General features: G+C 39.4%; 1 protein-coding gene and 1 long non-coding RNA gene across 2 annotated transcripts; both read left to right on the forward strand.

Moving 5' to 3' along the window:
• The first annotated feature begins 2,072 nt into the window (after positions 1-2,072).
• On the forward strand, positions 2,073-4,836 carry LOC147652636 (uncharacterized). Its single transcript, XR_015288344.1, has 2 exons — positions 2,073-2,159; positions 3,053-4,836. It is a non-coding gene; the product is annotated as an uncharacterized LOC147652636 (long non-coding RNA).
• Positions 4,837-5,300: 464 nt separating this feature from the next.
• Positions 5,301-12,857, forward strand: LOC147652637 (uncharacterized). The gene is made up of 3 exons (XM_086895154.1): positions 5,301-5,345; positions 7,708-8,934; positions 9,016-12,857. Exons 1-2 carry the CDS (start codon positions 5,301-5,303, stop codon positions 8,701-8,703), a joined length of 1,041 nt encoding a protein of 346 aa, XP_086751280.1. The 3' UTR covers positions 8,704-8,934; positions 9,016-12,857.
• The last annotated feature ends 11,052 nt before the right edge of the window (positions 12,858-23,909 follow it).

Raw genomic sequence — 23,909 nt, forward strand, 5'->3', positions numbered from 1 at the left:
ATACTTTGATAAGAAGTTGAAATTCTTGCATCTAAGACAAAGGTACAGCTATATTTGCAGCAGGAAAATAAAAATTAACATGGGCTCAGAGTATTAGGTATTAAGGCCAGGATATTCACCTTCTAGACTAATTTCCTGTTTGCTAAACCCATTTCATTGAGGATTCAAACTACTGAAGAAATGTGCAGTACATGTGCATCTCAGGTAACTCTGGGAAAAAAAACAGTCTAACATTTTCAAGTCTGAAAATCAAAGTCAAGCTCTTTCAGACCAGCAGATTTGGAAATCTCTCTCACATTTCCATAAAAACCCTCCCTGCATTTGGTCACAACTTGACATATTTAACTTGGTGACAGACAGGCTGAAGGTATTAAGGGAAGTTACTGAACCAACTGTAACTAATGCCACAACAGGTTGCGAGCAGAAGAGAAAAAATGAAAAATATTAGTACGTGTATTGGAATTTCTGTTTAAAAATATCTTTTAAATGACTGAAATAGCTAGATGAAGTTTGGAGAAGAAAACACAAGAAACTCAGTCTGAGTCCCCTGCAGCATCCAAAATGTTTTTTCTACTACTTCTCTCTTTATTTGCCAAATAAGCAAATCAACAATGAGGGCTATATTTTCTTCGAAAAGTATTTTGGAAAATTACTTTTTAAGACAAAATTTATGAGAAATGTTTCTTGAAAATGTAGTGGTGTACAATAAAATTTTTTGGTTTTTTTAATTTTTTTTATTTTTTTTTCATTCCTGTTCATTCTAGAATTCCCCATCCCTCTTAGCAGGCAACATAAATAAAATACCTGATTGCTTTTGTACTTTTGGGAAAACCAGGTAGATTCCTCTTCCATGTGCTGAAGAAATGCAATGCAAGTTTTCACACCACTAAAACTCCTTCTGACAGTCAGTCCTTTTCTTGAGACTGTGCCTGAGTACCCCAGTTAATTCACTCCAATTGATACTACTAGCATTTTGCCTTTCTACATCTTCTCTCCAATTGCAATCAGCTGCTGTAATAATTTGTTTCAAAGTGAAATAGACATTTTTTTCTTTATCACCATTTATTTACTTATTTTTAAGTGTGCTGCCATTCCAAATAGCAGAAAAATGCATGCCAGGGCCACAGAGGTATTTTGGTAATTCTTCAAAAGAGGAAAGATGATGGTAGGCATTGGAAAATATTTTATTATAAACCTTACTAAAAACCTTTGCAAAGTAAACCAAGTAACAGAAGCCTACTGTATTGCACAGCTGACCATATGAAAATAAAATTTAATAAAATTGTTTCAAAAACTCTAGTTTACAGAAGGAAATGTAGTGTAGTTGTAGTATAGAAACGGTCAGGGAAAAACTGTACAGGGTTTCTCCATACTCCAGCTGTGCTGAGAAACATTGTGTGGTGAAGGGGTTAAACCAGACTAGACACAGCAGGGATATTTTGTCAAATAACAAGAAAAGCATTTCACTGCTATATTTAAAGGGCTTATATGGAGGATGAAGACATCCCATCATCTTTGGGTCTGTGGAAGAATGGAACAGAACCTGAAACAGAAAGCAGTCTTATATGTGGGGGACTTGACAAGTTTGTTTCTGTGTTATTCAGTCAATTTTTGCTGTCATTCTCCAGCATAGCTCTTGAATCCATTCAACCTCTAATAGCATGAGAGACTCTTTATTCACTGAGGAGGTGTTGATTAATCAAATTATGCAAGGAGTTGTCTGAATTTTCTTCTTAGAATTCAAATACTCCAATGCAATTATTCTGTGAAAAATTTGCACATTTTCACTGGCACTGATCACTGCTGTGGCTGATGTGCTCTGATAAAGTCCAGTGTTTCTAGGAATATACTTGGGTCTAAAGTACCAGCTTTTCTAATGATCAATAAGGATTTGAAATCTCATAGTCCTCATACCAAGAGTTTTTTGAGGATTAAACTGAAATAAGCTACAATCATATTAACTCTTCTAGAATTTTTGCTGTCTTACATTGTGTTGGAGTTTGCACCCCAAAGTGGCAGGCCAGCCAGGAACATGGAGTTAAGCTAACCAAATTGTTGCTACCTTTGACTAGACTTGGCAGACCTGCAGAGACAAGGTGAGGATCAGCTGACTGAAGAGTCACCTGGATGAGCTGCTGGGGGTCTGGCTGTGCCAAAAGGTGCATGCATCTCCTCCACTCCCATCTTCCTGCGCTGGGATGACTGACTGGGCTATCTGCAGGTCTCTCAATTAGCACTGGCTTCCTACATTTAGGGAACTGGCTGGTGCCCACAGAGTTCAGCATTATTCATGATCAAACCTTAGAATGTGTGTATCCACTTAAAGGAGAAGCAGAAAATGGATAAATATTAATTCGATAATAGTTCTGCTTCAGTTAATTTGAGAAAATGAATGGAAAGCAAAAATATGGAAAGTGGAGTGTTTACTCTATATGCTACTTTTTTTTTTTTTAAGAGAGAAACCAAGTCTTGGAGGCTTCCATTTTTCTGTACTTATGAATGATGATGACATTCTGGAGCTTTTCAGTGCAAGAAAGGGGAACATATTTGAAGTATTTTTGCTAGGGTCCAGTCCCAGAACAAATATAATATAAATATATTGAATAGTATTTCAATACTCTATGTTTTATGGAGAATTTTGTTTTTCTTTCGTTTGTGAAGTTTCTTACATTCATCTGTTTAATGCAATGTCAATAAACCTTTCGGTTTTATTTTCGGTAATAATATCGGTTATTATTATCGGAACCTCTTTCTCTTTTAATCTCCACAGTGAGAAGAAAACACTCCATAGGTATTCTGTTAGATTTATAATATTGTTAAACAAATAGAAAAACTTATCAGACTACCACGAGCAGTCAAGAGCTAGCAAAAAATGGGGAATTTCCACTCCATAAGAAATTCAGATATTTTGAAATTTGTTTTTGTATGTAACACTCTAATACTAAACAAAAAAAATTACAGTTGTTTCTTTTGCATTAAGTATTACTCTAGATATTTTGAAGTTGTCAAGTACTCCTGCTCTGTACACTCTGACTGGTTGTGCTGCTTACAGAACTGGGCTTCAGTGACATCCAGAGAGAAAGGAAGACAGTTGGACGGAAGTCCCTTCTCTGAAGGGATGCAGGGGCTACAAGCAACTGCGTATCCTTCCTGTGAAGCACAGTGGTAACTGAGATAGAGACATAGATGCATATTTGATGTGAAAGACAATTTTTGTTTATGAAGAAACAAAACAAAGTACCTGTATATTTTGACTGGAACCAGCCTCAGAGAAATTCCTTTCAGAAAAACAGAGAATGACAACAGGATTGAAGCAATTAGGCTAGTTCCAGTTCTGCAAAATAGATGTTTTCAAAGAGAATAGTTTATACAGGAAATGGTCTGGGCAGATCTTCTTTGTTGTTCTAATGACATGACATACCTAAACTTTTTAAAATAATTGAGTATTTTCCCCAAAAACTGGTGGTTTCTTTGTTCTGTAAAAAGTCCTGCAGTCCTGAGAGGTGAAAAGTAACAGACAACAGTAAAATAGAAACCAAGGGCAGAGTTGGAGATGAAAATTTTATGATAAGTTTATACACCATGCAGGGATATGCAGAGAACACCCAAATACAGTAGGAACGGTATGAATCTCTTCCTTTAAAGTTTAAACTGAAGGCCACAACAATCTCTATTGGATTTTGTCTCAAGCAAAGCTAACACTATAGCTTTCTATAATGGTAATTAGAGTGTATGTATACATACCTATCTCACTCTCTCTCTCCACCCCTCTCTACTGATATATCTCCAAATACAGTAAGTAACATTTATCAGATGGAAAGGGAGGGAGACTGCAAATATACATATGAAGAGTTTGCCTACTATCAGGTGGAATTTCAAGTTGTATTTGTTTGACTTGGTAAATGTGATCTTTCTCTTTAAGTTCATCCTTAAATTTTAAAGCATAATTTGTTTTGATTGAATTTCTAATGTTAATTAGTGAGGCTTGCACTGTTAAAGACATCAAGAACATATAATTACGTTCCTTATAATTATACCATAATTGTTTTAGTATGTTAAATGATCTAATAGATTTTTTCCTGTTTCAACAGCAGTATTACTACCATCTCTGTTTTATGAAATAACTGGCAAGCATTCAGTAGGTGCTTTCAAGCATTTCAAGTAAAGTTTTGATGGGTATTCATCTACTAATGAAATATTCATGCATTATATTTTTCTCTATGACAAGTGACTTTCACTGAAGCGCCTAATGCTCGGTTTGCTTAGACAGATATAACATTCAATCAAACTAATGGAAACTGTGGAGTACTGTTATACTGGTTATTACTAAATCAAATTCTCTTGATAAATATTGAGTCTCTGATGTTAAAAAACATTTCTAGCATGATGCATGGATAGTAAAGCAATAATCTGGCCCCTTGTTGAAAATGTTAATATTACAGCTGTCATCATTTAACAATTAACATGATTTCCCAAGTGAAGCAATGCCTTAAAGTATTAAAAAATACAAACTGTATGTTTGAGATTTTCCATATTGTGTATGCATTCACTCCCAATGTAGAGCACTTGGATAAGTTTATATTACCAGCAAAATATGTATACTTTCTCTGCTTAAAATTTAGTATTTCCTTCAAGTATCATTACTTTCACCCATGTCAATATGAAGAAATCAATTTTGGTAATTTCATAGGCAGGACGCTAATGATCCTCTTACAAAACAGTTGGTAAAGGCCTTTAGAGAATTGTCTGGGCATACTGATGTTGCTTTTCCTACTTGCTGTCTGGTTGCTACATTTCATTAAATGAATCTAAAATATATCAAATGTTTTCCCACAATACTTTTCCATGTGTGTTCTTTTGACAGTTTTTACAAGAAAAGCAGGGTACAAATGTGAAGTGGTTGACAAAATGATGAATAAAACATGCTTCACATCAGGTTTCTAATTTATTAAATTGAAGTTCAGAGTTCAATATTATGCTTAATTTTACCACTTCTGCATATATATGAAAGTTGTGACTCCATCAATTTAATATATCCCTAGTCAACATTATCCCATGGAGGAGGAGGAGGCCACAAAGATGGTTAGAAGGCTTGAGCAACTGTCAAGAGGTGCTGAAGAGAGGCTGAAACAGTTTGGGTTGTTCAGCCAGAGTAGAGAAGGCTCCACAGAGACCTTATAGCAGCCTCCCAGAAAGCTGGAGAGAGACTTTTTCCAAGGACACAAGTGGTTGGAAAGGGGGTAATGGCTTTAAACCAAAAGAGGGAAGGTTTAGATTAGGTATTGGGAACTGGATATAAGATGCTGGCACAGGTTGCCCAGAGAAGCTGTGAATGCCCCATCCCCGTAAGTGTGCAAGGCCAGGTTGGATGTGGCCCTGGGCAACCTGGTTTAGTGGAAGGTGTCCCTGCTCACGGCAGGGGTGTTGGAACTCGGTAATCCTCCCTTCCAACTGAAATCATTCTATGATTCTGTGAACCCTAGGTTCATCACCTTTTTGATGACACTGTACTGGCTTTTTCCAGGGATCAGAAGGGACTCTATGAAGAGCCAGCTCATGAGGGAAAGTGCCATAGGAATTCTGGGAAAGAAGATGATCAGTAATGAAATTGCACTGTTTGATACCAATTCAAAGGAGTCACCAAACGTTCAAAAATATTTCACCAAATATTTACTTATCCAGAAAATAGACACTGAAAGTCACACCCTCTATAAATGTGTACAATTCACAGGCCCCAGTGAAAAAAAAAAAAAATGTCCTCATCACACACCATGAAGACACACGATTCTCTGCTTTCACAGAGAAGTTTATAATACCTGGATGCAATACATGGTATTCTGGGATCAGGAAACCCTTGCTTGAAGCTAAAAATTAGATCCAGATGCATTCCAAGGTCTGTAAAAATGGGTTTGGAAAGCTGCCTAAATCTAAGCTAACCTACAGAGTCTTCAACTTGTAGTGGCCTCCTTTGTCACCCTGCAGGTGTTGAAACTGTGAAAAGGTGTCAACACCAGGAGGACTGAAGCCTATTTCTTCCTGCGGACCTGATTCTGGAGCTTTACACTGAAATATTTGATTTAAAATAGTATTCTACATTATTCAGGGATCAGCTAAATTATTCTTTTGACATTGCTGATTTGTTTTCTTCTTTTTTACATTTAAATTAAGAAGGGCAAAGCATGGTGCTAGGAAAATTAGGAAATGTGTATGAAATTACGGAGCAGTAACTCTGTAGGGAAAATGTTTACTCTGCAGGCTTTTCTCTCTAAAACACAACTGCTTTAAAGTATCACATTAAATTCTAATGTGTGTGTATTTAAAGGAAGTACAATATATGTGAGAAAAAGACATGAAGTGCATAAGGTGGGGCTGCTGTGGCTAAGCACTACTTCTAGCAGAATACTACAGTAGTGCCATGAAATCCTACGTAAGTGGTCAGAACATAAGTAAGAGCTGCCTGTGGGTAGTCCCAGCCTATTCACAAGCCCTTTTGAACAATTTTCCTACTTTTTAAAATACTGTTTTTGGCAAACATTTGATACTTGAAATACAAAATGCATGAGTCACCTACTGAGATGGGCACAGTATGTGGTTCATTGAATTTAGCTAAATTGTGAGTAATGTATCAATAGTACTCATAGTGAACATACTTGTAATAATTTCACACATTACAAACAAGAGTAAGTATGATTTTTCAAGATTTTTTCCCAAGCATTTTTCACTGTAAGTTTTTTACTTTTTCTACTATGTTTCATTTATTGTTGTAGAAAATTGCTAACTTTTTAGTGATGGAGGATAAAAAGAAAAGGTAGCTTACTGCTTGTCAGTTTAAACAACAAAAAAGCAGAAAAGCTAAACCTGACATATTATGAAATGCTGTCTTACAAAGCAAGGTCCTCAATGAGAGATTGGATGAATACAGATTCTTATACACCTATTGAGATTTATTCTTCTGCCAGCATACCAATTTCTCTTGAGATGAGTAATTTTAAAATTCAGAGGCAGCGTTTCTGAAGGAGAGAGCTCCAGATTACTACTGATTCTGAGTTGCCAAAAACATGGTCAGTTTTTGTAGGTTTTTGGGCTCTGGGCTTTTTGTGTGTGCGTGCAGACTGTGTTGGTTTTGTTTCTTTTTGAGAAAAACTAGTAAGTAGAGAAAAAAAAAGAGGTGAAAAGTATGTGTATAGAAAATAGCATCGTAACTGTGGTTTGTTGGGTACAGAGAATATCATGTTTTTGCAGCAGAGAAACATGAACATTCAGGCATAAAATCTTTGAGGAGCTTTTTAAACAAATTTCCTGGAGGAGCAGGAATTCAGCATCCTTATGATGAAAATGAGGGGGCGGTCGGCCCCCAGATACTTCATTTTAGCGGCAACCTTTGATTAGAATCTTTCCCTGAATGTTTTTCATGAGCGTGAGATTATACGTGCATTTAAATTTGTCCCTGAAGTAGTTATTTCAGTAGCCGAGACTTGGAAGCTGTGAATTCCCGTTCTCAGAAACTGGCCCCTGCTCGCCTCTCTCCTCTTGTGCCCTGTGTTTTATTTTTGGGAAGACCAGCCGGCTCCGGGAACTTCCCCTGCGCCACCCTGACCGGTCTATTATGACAAACTGATATCTTGTGACTAAATCCCTTCGAAATTACACCTTCCCCTGAAAAAATTACAGCAATGATTTAAATACCAGACTTTTCTCCTGCCTTAGCCCTGGCACTTCCAGCGACGCTCTGCCGAGTCCCCTTTAGCGCCTTTCCTGCGCTTTTGGCCCTCAAAGTGTCGGACGCCTCAAAGGCCGTGCTGCCGGCGGAGCCGGGGCAGCGGGGCTCCCCGGGGCTCCCCAGTTTCCGTGGGCCGTCCGGGGCTCCCTGGGGCTCCCCAGTTTCCGTGGGCCGCCCGGCGCTCCCCGGGGCTCCCCAGTTTCCGTGGGCCGCCCGGGGCTCCCTGGGGCTCCCCAGTTTCCGTGGGCCGCCCGGGGCTCCCTAGGGCTTCCCAGTTTCCGTGGGCCGCCCGAGGCTCCCTGGGGCTCCCCAGTTTCCGTGGGCCGCCCGGCGCTCTCCGGGGCTCCCCAGTTTCCGTGGGCCGCCCGGGGCTCCCTAGGGCTTCCCAGTTTCCGTGGGCCGCCCGGCTCTGGGCATTCCGCGGCGCAGGGAGAGGCGCCCCGGCGGCGCCGCCCGCCGCTCCCGCCAGATGGCGCCCTTGCACAAGGGACACGGTGGAGTCAGGCGAGGCATCGGGAGCGGGGCCGGGCGGGGAGCGGTGTCCCCCCGGAGGGAGCGGTGTGTACCCCCTGAGGGAGCGGTGTGTCCCCCCTGAGGGAGCGGTATCCCCCCGGAGGGAGCGGTGTCACCCTAGAGGGAGCGGTGTGCCCCCTGAGGGAGCGGTGTCCCCCCTGAGGGAGCGGTGTATCCCCCCGGAGGGAGCGGTGTCCCCGGAGGGAGCGGTGTCCCCCCTGAGGGAGCGGTGTGTCCCCCCTGAGGGAGCGGTGTCCCCCCTGAGGGAGCGGTGTCCCCCCGGAGGGAGCGGTGTGTCCCCCCTGAGGGAGCGGTGTATCCCCCCGGAGGGAGCGGTGTCCCCCCGGAGGGAGCGGTGTGTCCCCGGAGGGAGCGGTGTGTCCCCCCTGAGGGAGCGGTGTGTCCCTGGATGGAGCGGAGTGTCCCCGGAGGGAGCGGTGTGTCCCCGGAGGGAGCGGTGTGTCCCCTGAGGGAGCGGTGTGTCCCCGGAGGGAGCGGTGTGTCCCCGGAGGCAGCGGTGTCCCCCCTGAGAGAGCGGTGTGTCCCCCCTGAGGGAGCGGTGTGTCCCCTGAGGGAGCGGTGTGTCCCCGGAGGGAGCGGTGTGTTCCCCCTGAGGGAGCGGTGTGTCCCCGGAGGGAGCGGTGTGTCCCCGGAGGGAGCGGTGTGTCCCTGGATGGAGCGGTGTGTCCCCAGAGGGAGCGGTGTGTCCCCTGAGGGAGCGGTGTGTCCCCGGAGGGAGCGGTGTGCCCCCTGAGGGAGCGGTGTGTCCCCGGAGGGAGCAGGAGTTCCCGCCGCTGCAGGATGGGCTGGCGGTGTAAAGCCCCTCCGTTCTTCCTACGCGACCTTAGCAGCTCCTGAGCTCTGCACCTCCGGCTCCGGGCGCGGCGCCGCCGGGCTCTGCGCAGCGGCCCTTACAGCAGAGGCACTCGTCCGGCCTCCGCCGCCGGGCGCTCGGCTCTTCGTTCCGAAAGTACGGAATGCTTGCCGATGTGGCTGGTGGTACATCAACGCGAAATGTAGGAGCAGGGGGTGTGTGAGGTGTGCTCACCGGGCGGCATCTCTGCACACACCCCCTGTCCCATTGCTCATGTGGTACTTCTTGTTGAACGAGTTCCATGAAAATAAATGAATATAAATTTCTGGTAGCCACTGTTAAAGAAATCATTATCTGTTGGTGAGATTTCCTGCCCAGAATGCTACTATTGAATTGCTAGTGCTTCATATGCTTTCTCTTTACAAGACGTCAGAAGGAACTTCTGGGTGTGAGTCAAATAAATCACAGGTTGTTTGGTGTTTTGTGGGTGTTTTATATTTTTGGTTTTGTTTCTTTTACGAATGAATAACTATTTGGCTTGTATGTACACACAAATATCTGTGCAATCCAATGACAGAGAAACTCAAACAAATGTGGCTATTCCTGCTTGTCCAGCAGCCACCAGCCTTGAAACTAGAATGTAGTGTGAGCAGATGGAAGAAAAGTAACATGAACTTGTCCTCCCTAGATTTTTTATTTAGTCTCATCTTTGACTATCCTTATGAATGATGCATTTTTGGGGCACAAATTACCATCTTGGACAAAATGCTTTACCTTCTTTGTTAAGCAGCATGAAGATCCCAGGGAAGGTGAATATAGCATTGGGACCTGTAAAACCATAGTTAGGCAAGTTGTTTGAAAAACTGTATTTTAAGAATTGGGTGAACCTAGCTTTTATATTTGTAGGTTTTACTTTTTGAATAATTCTTTCTTATTTCACACTGTTTATGAATTACAATGCAGTAAAGCTTCAGGAAACAGAAAATTGTTTTCTGTTAAGTCTTAGCAAATGGCTAAATCAATAACATAAACTGAAAATATCACAGTGTTAAAGGTCTCTTTAACGGGTCTTATTAACTTAGGTGATTTATATCAGTAATTAAGAGCCTGGCTGACAAAACTTTTTGAATTGTATGTTGTGGAAAATGGGAGAGGACAAACATGGGAACATTTAAGGAAACCATGGCAACAAAGGGCTCAGTAGCTTTATACAGGTAAGAAATGCAAGAAATGTATTTGGAAGAGAAAGAGGCTTAGGAAAAGAAAAGTCTGCAGCTGTAAGGAACCAGGGAAGCAATTAAAGCCTGACAGATAAGACCAAAAGACAAACAATCATCTCTGCTTAGAGTAATTACTGAGAAAACTTCACACAACATCTCTTTCCCACTCAGCTTGTATCTGCAATGTCTCAGGTGTATCATGAAAACTGTAAAGAATCAGTGCTTAGTTATATTGCTGGTCAGAACATCAGAGCAAGAGGTCAAGGAATCAGTACCAGTTTTTCCCACATGTATGGGACAAAAAACATGAACTGGTGTTTATTGGACAAATAATGGGTCTTACTGGACAAACAGATGACTAAACCTCCTACAGAAAAAGTCAGTTCCAAAGGACTTCTACAGTGATCCCTTGACCTTTAATTTCTTGATTAGCTGTGCTTAAGGGAGCTATGTAGCTTGTCAGTCCTTAAAATTTGTTAACAGTGTTTTAAGTCAGCATATTCATGCCTTCTTGGCATTGTTTCATGTTGTCTGCCTGTCTATATTTCTGTTTTGACAATATACTGTGTTTCTTGAGTACTCATCAGTGTGGACCCAGAGGTACATGTGTGTGAGAAATCAGAAATCTGAATAGCAGGATCTTTCAAGAATATGTATATAAACTCTGACTTTCATGCTTCCATGCATGACTATAAAAAACACAGAATTAATGGCTCTTCTCTAGCACTCTTCAAATGCAACCCAGTGACTGCTCAGCTCACCCTTTTTGCAAACTTTAAAATCTGTAAACCTTTTTGCAAAGGTGTGAAGAGATTTTATCCCTTTCTTATTTGAAATTAATATTTTTCAAAGTCTATATCTTCTAGCCCTGTTCAATACTGTTTTGCATCCATGATGTCTTCTGTGCCAAATTCTGAACCTTTGGGATTCATGTACAGGCATGGTCTGTCCTATTTAGGGAAAGTCGGGCCCCAGATAAATGTTCAGCATGTTTATGTCTGTCTGAGAATGCAAAGGTTTGGGTATTTTTGGCTTAACATCCTTAACACTAACCATCTCATGTACTTGTAAGGACTGCTGTACTAATAATGTCTGAACAATTCCTAGACTCCTATGACATTGAAGTCTCCAGGAGGAAGCGTCTGGTGGAAAACAAACTTGGTTCCAAAAATCCTAATGGGATTCTTCAACAGGAGGCCTAAGAGCATTGTATTTCTCTGAAGCTAAGGACTCCATGCCCTCTCTTGCCCCATGCATGGAGATGAAGAATACACTGCTAGGTGATTTATTCGAAGAACCTTTGTTCTAATCCCAACAGCACTGGCCATACTGATAAACCAATTAAGGAACAGTGGTGCATCCAAATAGAGGATTAAACACTTTGTCCAACAATGTCCTCTACAAGGAATTAGCAGTTAACACTGATGTTTATAGAAGTTGGCTCACCTCTTAAGACCATAACTCAGCTACCCCATTCAACTTATTGCTTCCACTAGTTTCAATTGAAAAATCTTCCTCCCTCCTCTTTGTGTACAGGAACCTCCAGGAAAATTTTGTTGGATCACACTGGAGTGATACTTCAGATGACCATTCTGCCTACTAAGAATTCATTATCATTAGAGCGCACCAAGGAAGGGATCTTCCTGTCTGCCAGCATCTTCATCTAGGTGACCTATGCTAAAGCCAAGCACCATGCTCTTCTGCATGAACTGGATGAATTGTGTTGTCAGTCATCTGAAGTAGGCTGTACTCTGGCACACACATGGAGCAGTCATTTATGCTGTGGTGATGCTCTGAGATGCCAGCCTGGGCACCCTAAGTTCTCAAGAGTTTTCAGGAACTTCCCGTACAACAGTGGAGATCCTCAGAGTGCTTCCCTCACCTCAGTGAATGTAAGACCTGGAAAGATTTCATTGTCCTACACACCTGCAAGGCTGTGAGAGTCCAAGCAGTGCCTGTTGCATCTGGGTAACTTACTGCTCTCCCAGTGCTGTACGCCAGCTGTACTGCCTAAACAGCATTTAGAAACTGAAAGAGAAGGCATGTTCACCCCTTGCAATTGTTAGAGGCTGATAACTTGTCACAGATGCTGCATGTAAATCAGAAATATGGCCTGAAACCACAGAAAATTCAAGTGCAGCAATTGAAGATTTTGGAAAAAATAAACAAGATTTAACAAGCTAGAGGCTACAAGGCTACAAGAAAACATTACTTCTCAATGCTGGATTCTAATCTGAATAAAAACAGAGTTCAAGGTTTGCTACAAAGGATCAAAGAAATCAGATGACTAACTGTCAAGAATGAAAATGAGGATTAGAAGTGGCAGATGGGAACCTGAACTGGAAAGAAAACCAAAGCTTTCTACAGCTGAAGAGGCTTGGAAAAAGGATCAAACCATCATGGAGAAGGAAAGCTTCAGGCACAAAGAAGATGAAATAATGATTGCAAAATCCCAGATTGTGATAAAGAAGATCAATTACCTAAAACCATACTTAAAGTTCCCATTTCCTCTATCTAGCTTTTTGTGGAGTACTTTTGATTCATTTACCTTTGGTTAACATTCAGCATTAAAATTAGAAAATGAACTAGATAATATATTTTATTCAAGTTTAAATTATTTAAATCATACCTATAGTAGAACCAATTCCATCTCTTATAGGTGAAAAAACTCATGGGACTTGTGGTGTTTGAGGGGATGGAAATTAGGCAGCAAGATTAAGTGGATCTAATGCACACCTTCATGAATTGGATATATGCTTCTCTCTTTCCCTGGCCAATATAATCCAGGCAATGTGGGGGAACTGAGCACTTGTCATCTCTGTTAATTCAGTTCCTCATTAGCCAGTTGGTGCTGCTGGATTGGTAATCGCCCTTTACCAGAAAAGCTGCTACAATATTTATCTCTTCACAGTTGTATGCATGTGATGAAGCCAGTCAGGAAGGGATCTGTATCTTGGCTGCTGCTTGCTTAGTTCCTCCTACCCTGACAGATTGTCACACTGACCACAGCTAATGTATTTATCTCAAACAGGCTATCATAGATTCAGCTTCGCTGTTTCTGGTGTCATCAACAGTCATAAAGTGCATGGGACCATCAAAATGTTTCCAAGATAATTGAATTGTGCCTTCCTTCAGCTTTGAGTCCTCCTTCTGGCTGTGGAGGCAATCAGCTGTGTGTCATTTGCTGAGCTTGGACAGCTCTGTGGCGTGCTGTGATCTGTAATACTTCTGGGCTCTTCAGAGCTCTTTTGCAAATGCTTCACCTTTCTGGTGTTGTCCCCTTCTGCTTTCTGGGATGCTGTAGGAAGCTTTGATGGCTAGCTGGGGTCACAAATAAGCAGGAGAAGGTGCCATTGCCAGGGACAGCAAGGAGGAACCTCAGATATCCCAGCAGATATCCATTTTCCTGCAGAAATAGCAAAGTCCTACTGTTTATTTTCAAGATAACATTGTAGTGGTCTGAGGATAAAAAGTCATAGCAGACAGCCTATTACAGAGTTTCTAACACAGTAGTCTGATCTTCTTGGAAGTTTTAGGCGTATCTTTGACCCCTTATGCAGGATTTTATACCATTTCCAATCCTGGATGTGGTGACCTTGCATAGGTCTTGTTCTTCCCAGCTTCCCTCTGTGTGTGGTGTCGTGTGGTGGGAAGAGGTGATTTCTTACTGCTTCTTCACCATGGAGCTCTGCCATTGGTGGGACAGCTGTCTGAGGCTCCTTGCAGATAACTAATTCAGAAAGGCTCCTCTAAATTGTCCTGATAACTGAACTAGCTCATTGCTTTTTACTGTGCGAGAAATGAGAATGGATAACAAAGGTGACAGAAAATTACCTTTTTCTTATCCTTTGATCTGGTCTTGGGTATAGCTTAGCTGTAGCTGCAGTAAAACTGGTGTTGGGATTGATTGCAAATTATTACATGATCATTCTTTTAAAAGACTTCTGAGGTGTGTTTCATCAGGAGGGGGGAAGAAATGGAAGAAGAAAATGCTGTCTCTTGGGGTGTTCTGTTTTATATTTAAAATATCTCTAAATATAGTTGCAGAGGTTGGGTCATGAATTCTGCAATTGGGTGCAAATATAAATTTGAATTGTGAATTAAAGAGTGAGAACCTTCTTTATAAGATTGGTTGAAAATTTCTGCCTAAAAAATTTCTTCAACATCAGATAAGGCAGACAATGATTAATTTATCTTTTCTCCCCCCTTTTCATAATATAGGCTTTCCTTAACAATATTGAGATTTCTAACCCACATGAGGGATTTGAAAGAGGTGCCTTTTTAAGTGAATAAAGTTGTTGAAACTGGAGTTGAATGAAACTCCAAAATAAGTAGAAGGTTGTAGCTTTGGTTGAACAAAAACCATAGCTTACTACCAAAATTATACACCCAGTAATTTCCACCTGGAAATTGTGGTTTGTCTGTTTATTTTCTCTGTGAGCTAGACTTCAGTACCTGGATGACTTTTGTAGGGCATACATTACCAAGGCTGGCAGTGATGACTATGTTGAAAAGGAAACCACCTTGTACTGAGCTTGGGAAGATTAATCCACTATGGTGAATGGTAACACAAGTCACAGAGGCAACATTTCCAAAACTGAATTTTCTGTATTTAGCCAAAAGTATTTCACAAAAGTTTCTTTTTATTCTTCCATTGAAATTGAAAAAAAATGACACAAGTTCCTTTTTCTCATCCCAGTGTTCTAGTGGATCTTCCTGCTTGTTTTGAATTTCTTCTTCCTATTGTTCTGACAGTGGCCTACTATATACTCTTGGGTAAGTCACTTTCTAAATTTCTCTCTCTCTCTGCTTTGCATTTGCTATTTGGATTGCAGATTCACCAGGGAAATGGAGCTTTTCCCCTGACATATTTGTATAGCATTGAACTCAGCAGAACTGTGCTTTAATTAGAGTGTTCAAATATGGATGTAATGCAAATAATAATAATAATTAATTAGACATTTAATCATCACAATATTTACATAACATTGCCAGCATTTCATGCCAATGTTTTATCCAAATACTTTGTGGGAGCTTACCCATGTATCCTTCTCACAACAGTTATACATCTTCATAAGAGTGAAACAATATTAATTTTTTCTTGTGGTTTAGGATCATTGTCTCTCTCAACTCTAATGTCCTTTGTAGTCAATAAAATTTTTCCAACCATTAAAAAGGCTCTCCTTGGCTGAATATTACACACTAGACAATAACTAGTCTGCTGTCCATGTCACTGTCCTTATGAAAGACCTTTAAGTAACCTACTATGTAGATTTCCACAAAGAATGTCTTGAAGATGCTGAAATGCACAGATTTATTTAGTTGTTTTTCATATATTTTACCCAGCTGATTCTGTATAGCATGAACTTAGTTATAACAAGCTGAGTATGGTGTTATCCCAAAGTTTAGTTTTTCCATGCTGTTGCTAATGCTGATGAAAAGTGCTCAAATTGACAGATCTCAAGCTAGTGATCAAACTTGAGAACAAAAAAACAACTTAAAAGATGAGAAGAAATAATGCCTCTACCATAAATGGCAAAGTCATGTGAAATACAAAGTTATACATGGCATATTGCCAGAGCAAAAGCAGTTTTGACTGTTGATCTGACACTGCTGACAGTATTACCATTCTGTGCCATGTCCTGGGTTTTACATTATTATGTGATAGCAAAACAGATTATATTATTGCCAGTACAACACAGAATAAACATTGTTCCTGAACAAGGTTTAGAGGTTGGAAAAGCAACAGGTTTAATTATTGTACTTTGAGTTTGGACCTGAAAGCTGCCTAGCTGCCTAGCTGCTGGAGCACCAGGGTGTGAGAGCACACAGGGACCTACAGGCTTCTTTGCCCTCTCTCTGCAAATCTATCTATGGCCTTTAGGTATTTCCCAATAACTCAGGGTCAGGGGTCAGGGGTCAAGGCCATCCTATCTGAAGGGCTAGAACAGGGACTCATTAAAAACACTGGTTGCTAGAGATTGCTGTGGCCTTTGAGCTGCTCTCTTCTGATGGAGTCATTCTTACCACTACTACCAGAAAACATTGTCCTTCTCAATGCCACCTATTTGTGTCTCTCACTGGGAGCTAACACAGACTTGTGTTAACGAAGTCTGGATGGAAATGTACAAAAGGAAAATTTGCATAATATCAAATCAGGGTTTAATGAGATCACATCTGCTGTTTGCTCTGTGATAGCATGATTGCATTTTCTACTTCATATGGTGGTTTGAAGGGTTGCTGAAAATAGTTATTTTCTTTACATTTGGTTAACTTGTGCCTGTTTCTCAGAAGAGTAGTAGGGCAGTGCCTCCCTTTGTCTCCACACCTGCCACACATTTCTCCTTCTCTGCAGACTACATTGATTCCCAGAATACAAGACCCTAGTCTTGGCCTTAGCACATTAGTTATGATTCCAACTAGTGCATAGGAGTGACATTCATGATGAAGGGGGACAAGGAAGATCTCCTTACTGTTTATTTTCCCTTTTTTTTAGGTAAGAAGCTGTTGAAAGAAAGCTTCATAATGTTTCATCCTAGACAGAGCTTCTTGAGGAATCTGGAAACATTTTAGTCACTAAAATATTGTTCCTCACTTGCAAATAATTTTTCCAATGCTTGCCAGCAGCTCCTTGCAAACTTGGACAGCAGATTTTTTTTCTCTGCAAAATCAGGACTCAGTTCTTACAGGAGCATTGCGCATGTCCTTGGAAAAGTATGCACCCGTGCTTCTAGGTGGTCCTGCTTTATCACAACATTTTAGTTTAAAAAAGTAATTTTACTTCATCTGTTAAGATAAGGAAGAAATAAAATGGGGTCTGTGACCAAGGGGACAAATACAGAAGAGAACACAATTTTAGGCTGCTTTTTAAACAAGCTCCTTTTTGTTGTTGTTTTGTTCCTTCCGCACCTCAACTACCTTGAAAGCTGGCTATTAGCTTCTCCATGCTACCCCAGAAGGGTGCTAAGCATTCCTAGAGCTATTTCTTCTCTGCCAGGGCATCTCTTTGCCTAACCCAAAACCCCCCATAGCACCATCACCAATTAGTGTGGTGGATTGACCTTCTCCTCATGTAGAAGAAAAAGCTTAATTTGTATGTCTTCCTTTCCTCAGCTGTCTTTTCTTGTTAAAAGTTTCTACAAGCAATGATAAAATTTCCTACATTGTGTATCTTGAAAAATATTGGGGTTTTTAGACACACTTTAGTTTCAAAGGCATCATTAGAAGATGAAATATGATTCAAGGCACAGTGTCATGGCTAAGAGGATATTTGGGATATGAAGCAACTATGCAGTGTTAGTTAAGTGGGGATGAATCAGAGACATGTTCCACAAGAGATCTCTGTTCCTTATTCCACTTGGACAATGGAAGGTCTATGGCATTGAAAGGAATGGCTTCCAGCAAGCTTATTTTTGGCAATCATAATCAAGATATTTGGCACACTGATTCTCTTAATTTCAACTGAATAAAGCTCCTTTATGAAAGCAAACAAGGAAAAAAGACAAGTCTGTGTCCAAAGCAGAAAATAGGTAGAAATGTGAAAGACTAAGGTGGTGATTTTTGGGGGATGGTGGGAATTACCATTGTTCAGTAATGCAGAGCTCGGGCAGTGGGTGGAACACAGCTGTGGAAGCAGAAAAGCAAGAGGTGCAGCAGGAGAGTCAGGAGAATTTGAAGTAGCATTTCCCCTCAGAAGAATTCAAACCAAGCTTCTTTTGAGCATATTGGTCTGAAAAGACAGGCTTGGAAGCATGCCCAGATGAACTGTTTCTTGTCTGTTCCTATTGGGTTCTGGGAAGAAGAATTATATGTACATTCTTTGTGTAAAAAAACAATTGTAGCAAAGAAATTCCTGGCTCAGATCACAGGTTTCACCACTTTTCATAATCAAAAGAGTTCAGCAAATCTCAAACATTGCCTTATTACTTCTAGAAGATGAAACAATAGAATAAATATATATATGTAGGTATGGCTTTTCCATTGGAACAGTCCATTAATTGAAAGGAATCAAATCTTTCTACAAAATTATCTCCAAATTGGTGATGAGTTAGAACAAAGAAAAGACCGAGAAGAAGTTGGAATTCTTTCAGTATTTTAAAACGTAAATGATTCAATGTCTCATTTTAAAACTGACTTTAGAGTCAAGATGCTGAACCTGGAAGTGTGTTTTAAAAATAGGCTTGAAGAGGCAGGCTTCTAAAACCAAAATGCAAAAACTTTCCCCACGTTTCACTTCAGCCATTGACCTAGAGAACCACAATTCTTTTTGGTAGTCTGAATCTGGTTCTCCTGCCCCTGAAAACAATGTACAACCTTAGCAGGCACTTCTTACCATCTGAAATGGTGAAACTAGCAATTTTATATATATATATAGTAGCTATTCCTTCTGACATTCAACCCTCTAAAATGAATAGCAAGGCTATACCAACCTGGCACTCAGCCTCTGCCTTTTTCACCAGCCTGGCAAAAGCTTAGCCAGCATAGGTGAGGTCTCATCAGTCTAGACAGGAGAAGGAGGAGAAGACTGAGAGGGGATTTCATTAATGCATATAAATAATAATATAATAAATATTACAAAGATGGTCAACTGGATGGTGCCAGACTCTTTTCAGTGGTGCCCAGTGACAGGATGAGAAGCCATGTCTGCAAATGCACAAGATGCTCTCCAGAGGTACTTTCCAACCTTAACAGTTCTGTGATTCATCTTCTCTGCTCCTGGCTGATCATTGCCATGCCCAGACCACCCCAAGGCTGGACCAGGGATCCCCTTCCTTGACCTGGCATCTGCCTTCTGCTATGGCCTGGGATCCTTTGATTTTCCCTGACTTATGGCTTCAGTTAAGGAAGTGTTTCCTCCAACTCCTTTACTTAAAATAGAACTGAAATTGTTTCTAGTTCTGCTTCTTTAAGTGTTTTGCACTATTACAGGGACATATCCAGAACTATCTTGGTGATGTAAGCACTTGCTCTAGGGAGACTGCTGAAGTTAAATCTTTTGTGTTATTCACATTATAGATTTTGTTGTTTTGATGAGTTTAATATTCTCATCTGCTGTTGAAAAAGCTGTAAGCAATTAAAAACTGATTCTACTAAAACACCTTATATGCATATTAATGTTTTTTATTTCAAAACCAGGTAAAAAGGACTTTTTGATAATGTCCAGTTTTTATGCTTTTTGGTGTAAAGTGGGCTTTGGTAGCAGTGACAATCTTTATTAATGACACTGCCAGTCACTCGTTATGGTCTGGAATGATTAGTTGGCTCTAAAATGAACTAGAGAATACAAATATCTCATTTTTTCCTAAAGGTTAATCTAAGACTTTGATCTGAGAAAAATCCATTTACAAGTAAGAGTCAGACTAGCTTTATCCACTGCATCAGAAGTGATCCCAGTGGTGATCATTAAGGATATTGTAAAAAGCAGTAGAACTGGAAAAGATTTGGAAGAATTCTTGCAGAAAAAGAGCCAGACTTCATTCTGAGAGGTGTTAATGGAAGCTTTAGGTTATGGATGCGAGAGGTGGGTATTCCTGTTGAGTACTGTGTCCAGCTTTGGTCATGGCACCTCCAGAAAAAAGCAGGTCTCTGAAGAGAGAAGCCACAGGATTGATATAGAATTTGCTAAATATTTGCTGAACTGTGTGGAAAGCATGATGTATCTATAGCAATTTATGCTAAATGAAGGGAAATACAAAAGGGAACAGAATACAATTCTTTCTGTATGTCACAAATGGTTATGAAGAGGATAATGATCAGCTATTCCTTATGTCCCCTGCAGGGAGGACAAGGAATTTAATGGGTTTTCTTTAAATAGGTCAGTGATATCTGCATAAACCCAGAAGTCTGAAGCATAACCCAAACACTATTTGCAATAGATTTACCTGCTTTTTCAGCTTGTGTTGTGTTAATAATATTATTTTATAGTCTTACTGTTTAATCTTCCTTACTTCTGTAGAAAACAGTTTTATTGATAATTTCATCAAATATTTGTGCTGTTATTCTTGATATGAGTATTCTCACCCAAGACATCTTGGAAAATTTTCTTACACTCACCCAGATAACTGACAACTGTGGTGGCATTTTGGGATGGCACTCATGGAACTACTAAATCTGGCCACTACTGCTGCATGGTGGATGGTGGTTTGTAACACATGAACCAGAGCTTTATGGCACCATCATTCTTACTGCTTGTATGCAGCTGAGAGGTGCATGCTCAACATCCTATTGTGCAGAGCATGGGTGTTCAAGATGTACAGAAGAACTGGTCCTAAAAGTTGAGCAATGAGAGATTTGATTCAAAAAAGTTTGTAATAAAGTAATAGATTTTTGTGGACATCTATGGGACAAGGATTATAAGCACTTATACAAAAAGTAAGATTTTATGTACGTTTGTATTTTGTTAGAAGATAAATCATACATAACATTTCACAGACTAACATTCTGCATCATAATTCCATGCATTGTGTCCATCTTAACTAAAATGTAAAAGAAAAAGAACACTTTGTTCACAAAACTAATAGGGGAAAGTTGAATTACAACTGATATGCTAGATGATTTTTTTTTTGGAGATGAATAATTCCATGGGCAGATGTGAAACATAGGCTGCACAAATAATACTGAATGTTAAAGAACTCAGTTAGAAAGGCTAATATTTGTACAAAAAAAACCACTGAAAAAATTGCACAAGGCATAAAGCCCCTGGAACAAAAGCACTCCATTTGTGTCAATGAAAATCTTGTCATTCACTTCAGTGAAGGCAGGTTTTATCTACCATTTCACCTCACATTATCTTATAATATGAAAATAAGATTCTGCTACTAATATAACTAGAGAGTTAGAGTACAAAATAATCTCCTCTGTAAAATGGCAGGCTTTTGTTCAAAATGTCTACAATCATTGGTTTTATCTGCTTTATCATCTCTTTTCCTCTCTGATGAATGCAAACTGTTTGGGTAATTTGCTTTGACCAGATCTGTGTCTGGGAGATCTTAAGTGGAAAAACTATTTGCATACTTAAGAATCCTGAGAACAGAGAGTGGCATTATAGTTTGGGATTTGGTTGGGGGTTTTTATCCCCTGTGCTGGGCCAAGAGAGACACTTTACATTTATATGTAGCAATTACCATTCCTAATTTTTGTAATGAAACTAGCTTGTGAAAAATGTAACATAAAATGGAGGCTGCCAGGCTTTGCTTCCTGCTGTTCGCTTTCTTAATTTTTAACATACCAGCCCATTAAAGTTTTATATGTGTTTCTCTCTTCTCTTCTCTTCTCTGACTGTTTTTACAAAGTATTGTCTCTCAAGAGATGTGGTCTGCAAAGAAAAGGTAGTTTACTGGAACTCTTATGTGGATATACTGAGGGATTGCTTCTATAATTTTTAAAAAATTATTTACAGAAATGAAATGTTTCACACACATACACACACACTCACACACACACACACGCAATTGTAATAGCACAGAAATTGCAGCTACTATCTTGTGCTATTTTTTTGGTTGAAAATGTCAGCACCACTAAAGATGATTTTGGAAGAATTACTTCCAAAAAATACATCTACATAAAAATACATATTGTAACAGTAAGAACTGGTTGTACATTTGTGTGTTTCTGACAAAATGCAGAAATCTGATTGCAGGCAGACCTTGATCCAATGGCAAGAGTGATGTGATGAATAAAGCTCACCACTTTGGCTGTGTCAGTACAGAGAAGTCCATGGAAAACATCTACTCTGTCCTTGCTTATGGAAAATTTTATTTTTCAAAAATCCAAACAAGAATGTATTAGAAATTTTTTTTCCTTTGTATTGAATAATCCAAGTGTAATTTTGAGGCTAAAAGAGCAGCAGTGCTAATTGGAAGCATTCTCTCTGCAAAAACTGCAAAGCAGAGAATAATAAACTCAAACTGGAAGTGGGAGAATGAGTTCACTGATAATACTCATGCACATTTCATTACCCTTTTTGACCCCTGGTCACTGGCAAAATGTAAAACCTATGATTAAAAATAAATATTTTTTTAATATGAAAAAAGTCATTACTGATAAAAACTGAAGCAGATGCATTAGCTTCCACTAATAAGTTCTCACTTTTTCATAGCGCTGTAGTGTTGTTTAAAGAATACAGAAATAAAACTCCTATTTCTCTGTGTCTTCTATGGTAGTACATCAGGTTAATTACAAATAGCTATTTTAAACAATGCTCTGAACTTGTGTTGCTAGTCTTACTGGGGAGTGAGATACTGTATTTCTAGGAATTCTATTTCAGGATGTTTCAAAGCAAATGCCAAATTATTACATTTTACTCTATTCTAGTTAGAAATTCATATAACATTTCAATGATGTGTAAATATTTATAATTAATTTCCATTTTCTGTTATGTAGCATGTGTAATGCCTAATGTGGATTTATGATTTTGACAGTTTTACAGATATTAACCACAGTGCTTTCCTTTTGTGAATTTCAGTAGAATTGCAGTATTATGCACAATTTTCAGGAGCATTAACTTTTTCAGGTTGCTCAGACTCACGGGAAAAAATTTGCTTGCTTATCCTATAAAATACAATGGCCTTTTCAGTGAGAAAAGATCTTATGTCCAGATGCTTAATAATTTATATCTGTTTTTTAAACTACTGATAAAGTGCAGCCTGTGGGGGCAGAGAAATTGCATTACTTAAAATCTGCACTTCAAGAGAATTTGAAGTTGTACAAATGGACTTTAAGTTTGATAGGAAAGTTGATTGGAGATCGTACATTGTGAATACATTAGGTTTATAAAGACAAAACATGCATGAAGGGCAATTACTGCTAGTGTTGCTATATTAGTATGAATGTTAATAGCATGTTTGTTTTTGAAATGGGTTATGCATTCTGGTAAATGTCTGCTTGAATCTAGTCATCTGTGTATCACTTGTCTAAGTACTCTCATTTAAGATGCCATATCCCTTCTTGTAGCAATAAAGGGGTAAAGCAACATTAATATTAAATAATTAGAAAAACAAAAGGGGAATGATTAAACATATTTACATAATTGAAATAACACTGAGTCGCAGTGGGAAATCGGGACAATGTTGTCTCCTTTCAAAGTAATTCATAATTCAGATTTTTAATTATGGCATATTCATTCATTTAAAGATGATTCTGGATGAGAGGGCCACTAATGAAATACAATCATTAGCATCTAAACAAAGTAATTTAGAAAGTCTCCTTTCGGGGAAAAGATTTCTAGAACATCATCAATCACACAAGATATGCAAAAACAAGCAATTAAACCACACACAAGAACTACAACAACCTTATATATTAGTAATGTACACATGAAAACATAACTGATTACAATGATTAGAGTAGGGTAGTGTGGTTAATTTGTATGTTATGTAGTAATTTCATGGAAGAATGTACCAGGACAGACACATCTCACAAAAAATGAATGCCATACCATTGATATATATTTCAAATATATTAATGTCATTGTAGTCAGTGCCAAGTTATCAATAAAAATCCAGTGATGAAAATCTAGAATCATGTTCTTCCAAGATGTGTAACACCCTGACTATGAACCCTGGACTATAGTTTTGGTTTGGGGGTTTATTCTGTTTATTTATTTTTTCCTATTTGTATTGTATTTGATTTCATCGAATTGACG

Source organism: Cyanistes caeruleus, chromosome 6, assembly GCF_971803275.1.
Source record: "Cyanistes caeruleus chromosome 6, bCyaCae1.hap1.1, whole genome shotgun sequence".
Lineage (NCBI taxonomy): Eukaryota > Metazoa > Chordata > Aves > Passeriformes > Paridae > Cyanistes > Cyanistes caeruleus.